The sequence below is a fragment of the Taudactylus pleione genome, unplaced genomic scaffold (genome assembly GCF_031769625.1).
Source record: "Taudactylus pleione unplaced genomic scaffold, aTauple2 ptg000116l, whole genome shotgun sequence".
NCBI classification, from domain to species: domain Eukaryota; kingdom Metazoa; phylum Chordata; class Amphibia; order Anura; family Myobatrachidae; genus Taudactylus; species Taudactylus pleione.
In genome coordinates this window covers 1,425,157-1,428,225 of record NW_028284518.1, presented here as the reverse complement: position 1 = coordinate 1,428,225, position 3,069 = coordinate 1,425,157, and the positions used below count along the sequence as shown (strand labels likewise).

Sequence of the window (3,069 nt, the reverse complement as noted above, 5' to 3'; positions counted from 1 at the left end):
ACAGTAGAATTACCATGGGCCCCTTGCCTGCACAGTGAAGGCATGCATTTTGTGGTTCAAACAATATTAATGGGAATGAAACCCATTTATTGTATAAGTGACATCCTTAGTCAAGCACAGCATGTCACACTTTTCTGTGGCTTAGTACATACAATATAAGATACTAACATACAGCCTCATCATTAGTACATATGCAGTGTGCAAGAGACGGGCACAATAGCAGAATGACTAAGACCACTTTTGATCACAGGTTGCAGATTCCTGACATAAAACAATGTATATATATCACATTCCTGACATCACTGCTCGCTATGACAATGCGTACCGTACAATCATCACTGTTTATAGCATGGAATTTTTCACAAAATATCTAAGGCCAAGATTTACTCAGCTCTATTAAATTAGAGCAAATAATATCACATTTCCTAGATCAGAATTAGACATTATTTTCCCTGAGTTATCACTTTACTAATGTTAACAAGAAATGCAGTCAGAGTAATGCGTATTATCAGCAGATGCCCTGATATGATTGCAATCTCAGCTTTTTGTGACAATGTAGAATTACAAAACAACAGAATTCATTTGCTTATTTCTCCCTTTTACAGCTTGGATTGACAGCAGTTACTGAGGAAACATGAGCAAATGTAACCATTATACAGTACAAATAGAAAATAAAATGGTCAATGAATTCTTAAATAGCTAAGGACAATAATTAAATACTATTTGCTAAAAATTAAAAGTTCTTGTAATTAATTATATTTGAATAAAAAGTCTGCTAGTCACTGTGAATGGCAGCTCTGCCCACTGTACAAGCATTCCTCTGGCATGAGAGCCTTTGTGGACCAGTTGGAAACCACAGCTCTACTATTCTGTTGTTTCTTGGTACATATTGTACTTGCAGGATGGGCGAGAAAAATTGTTGAACTTTTTGGGCATAATGTACTAAGTGTTTTAACTGCCGCACTGTTCGCACATTAGACATGAGAATTTAAATCGTTCCGTAATAATATTGTGGTTATCCTTTTTCCCCTTATGATCTATGAAGTGGACATACAGTCCAGAAATTCATGGCAGACACACTGACAAAAGCCATATACCATTAGTATAACAAGGCTGGAAGGAACAAGGCTCACAAAGACAACCCCAAGGGTTACCTTTTTTGAAACCAACAAATATATCCCTAGTGGCAGGGAACTGAAGTAGAGTAATCCAAGCAACCAAACAAAGACACGAACTGAGGTTTGGCAGATCAGAGATGTGCAGTTCCACACTGTCCAGTTTTGAGGCATTGAGACTGGGTCATATGTAGAAGGCCTGTAGAACTCTACCACAGGGGTGGCATTGAGAGCTGGAGAACTGTCTCTCTGGACTTCCATGATAGTGATAACAAGGCAGTTGGTAGAACTGTGGGACGGGGTGACCAGTGTTGACAGACGTTTTGGAGTAAGCAGCAATTCTGTAGGATTGTCACCAACGCATTTTCCTCTCCCACCACATGCCAGGTTAAGTAAGATATTGTTGTCATCAGGAAGACTACTGACTTCATCCTCAGGCAGACGGGTCTCAAACCTACAAAATGGGCATACAATGACGCACTGTGGGGACTCCACACAGTCCACAAGCTTGTAAAGGCATTTGGCACATACTCTGTGACAACAGCCCAAGACTTTTGGTTTCCTTTGTCTTAAATTGTATCGATTATAACATATCTTGCATTCCAGCTCATCAGAGTTCAGGTTAGGAGACTCGGATGTATCTTCACTTAGTTGCCCAGTCATTATGTCTGCAGGGGAGTGCTTTAGAAAGTTGCAAAATAGAAACTGCACTCATAGAATGATTGTGGAAGTCTGTAGACTATGAGCCCTGTGAACTTCACTCATAGTAGATAGAGACACAATGGAACACAAGGAAACAGACAGCAGAAATCTTCATTACTTTCTCTTTTCTTCACTCTGCACCATCTTCAGCTGTGGTCACATTGCCGGAGTCTGCAACACAGGATTTCACATTGTTATTGTCATGACTAAAGCCAGGAAATGTAACTGGATTTCTGGACCTTTCTAGGCAGCACAATGACAGTATCACAATTGTATTTACTTTACAGAAAGGACTGAATGAAATTTCTGCTACTGCCAAAAGCTCTGTACTAAATATACAACAAGTACAATGAAACGTATATGCAGTTCTTAATCAGAAATGTAAGTTTTGTTTTTAAATCTTTATTATATATGATCTATACTATAGAAAAACCATCATCATTTATTAATCCATTTAAAGCAGTTCATCTCTTCAGCTACTGATTATGTGGGTACATTTGTCTAATTGCCACCAGGATGTTGCCTTTTGCCCTGCAGTATTACAAGCTACAATAACATGTGAAAGCACTGCCTATTCTTCAGCTGTTGCCTGTCTTTCTAAGTTATTGAATTCATTTTGTATGGAACTGTGGGGCTGATTCAGAGCCGCTCGCAAGCGGTTCGATGTTACCCCACTGCGCATGTGCCGCCTCCGGCGTGCGCATGCGAGAGACCCGTCCAGCGACTGCAGCTCAGTCACTACGGGTCTTGCTACAAGACGGGGCAGCTGTCGATGGTGAGTGACAGCTCACCCTGTTTTGTAGGCCGGGAGGGGGGATGGCTGCACAAACGTAGGCGTTCCCTTAGGAATGCCTGGCGTTTGTGGGCGGCCCTACTGACATCACTAGTGATGTCAGTAGTGAACTTCCTGCTCTATTAGAGCAGGAAGTCCACTCGGGCTTGCCGGAGCCGAGACCCTACCACAATAATAATAATCGTGACGGACTCCAGGCCGCTCGCACAAGCTGTGGGTGGTCACCCACAGCTTTGCTAGTGGGCTGGAGGAAAAAAACAAACCACGCCCTGATTCGGAGCGGGCGCTCGCCAGCAACGAGCGGCTCTGAATCAGGCCCTGTGTATCAGGAGAGTGGTTAGGATGTTATTTATACAATTTGGAAGATTCACAATACTCTGCTGGATTCTGCACAGATCTGCAAAACAAGATTTAATTTTCTAGGATGAGATAGATGCTCATGCTGCAGGGACTGTATAT

General features: G+C 41.9%; 1 protein-coding gene across 1 annotated transcript; it reads right to left on the bottom strand.

Moving 5' to 3' along the window:
- Window positions 1-823: 823 nt before the first annotated feature.
- RNF182 (ring finger protein 182) lies at window positions 824-1,919 on the bottom strand. The gene has a single exon (XM_088471751.1). The coding sequence runs from the start codon at window positions 1,776-1,778 to the stop codon at window positions 1,038-1,040; it is 741 nt and encodes a 246-aa protein (XP_088327877.1). The 5' UTR covers window positions 1,779-1,919; the 3' UTR covers window positions 824-1,037.
- Window positions 1,920-3,069: the final 1,150 nt, after the last annotated feature.

Excerpts from the sequence above, each read along its gene's own strand:
- RNF182 (XM_088471751.1), bottom strand. The coding sequence starts at position 1,778 with ATGACTGGGCAACTAAGTGAAGATACATCCGAGTCTCCTAACCTGAAC.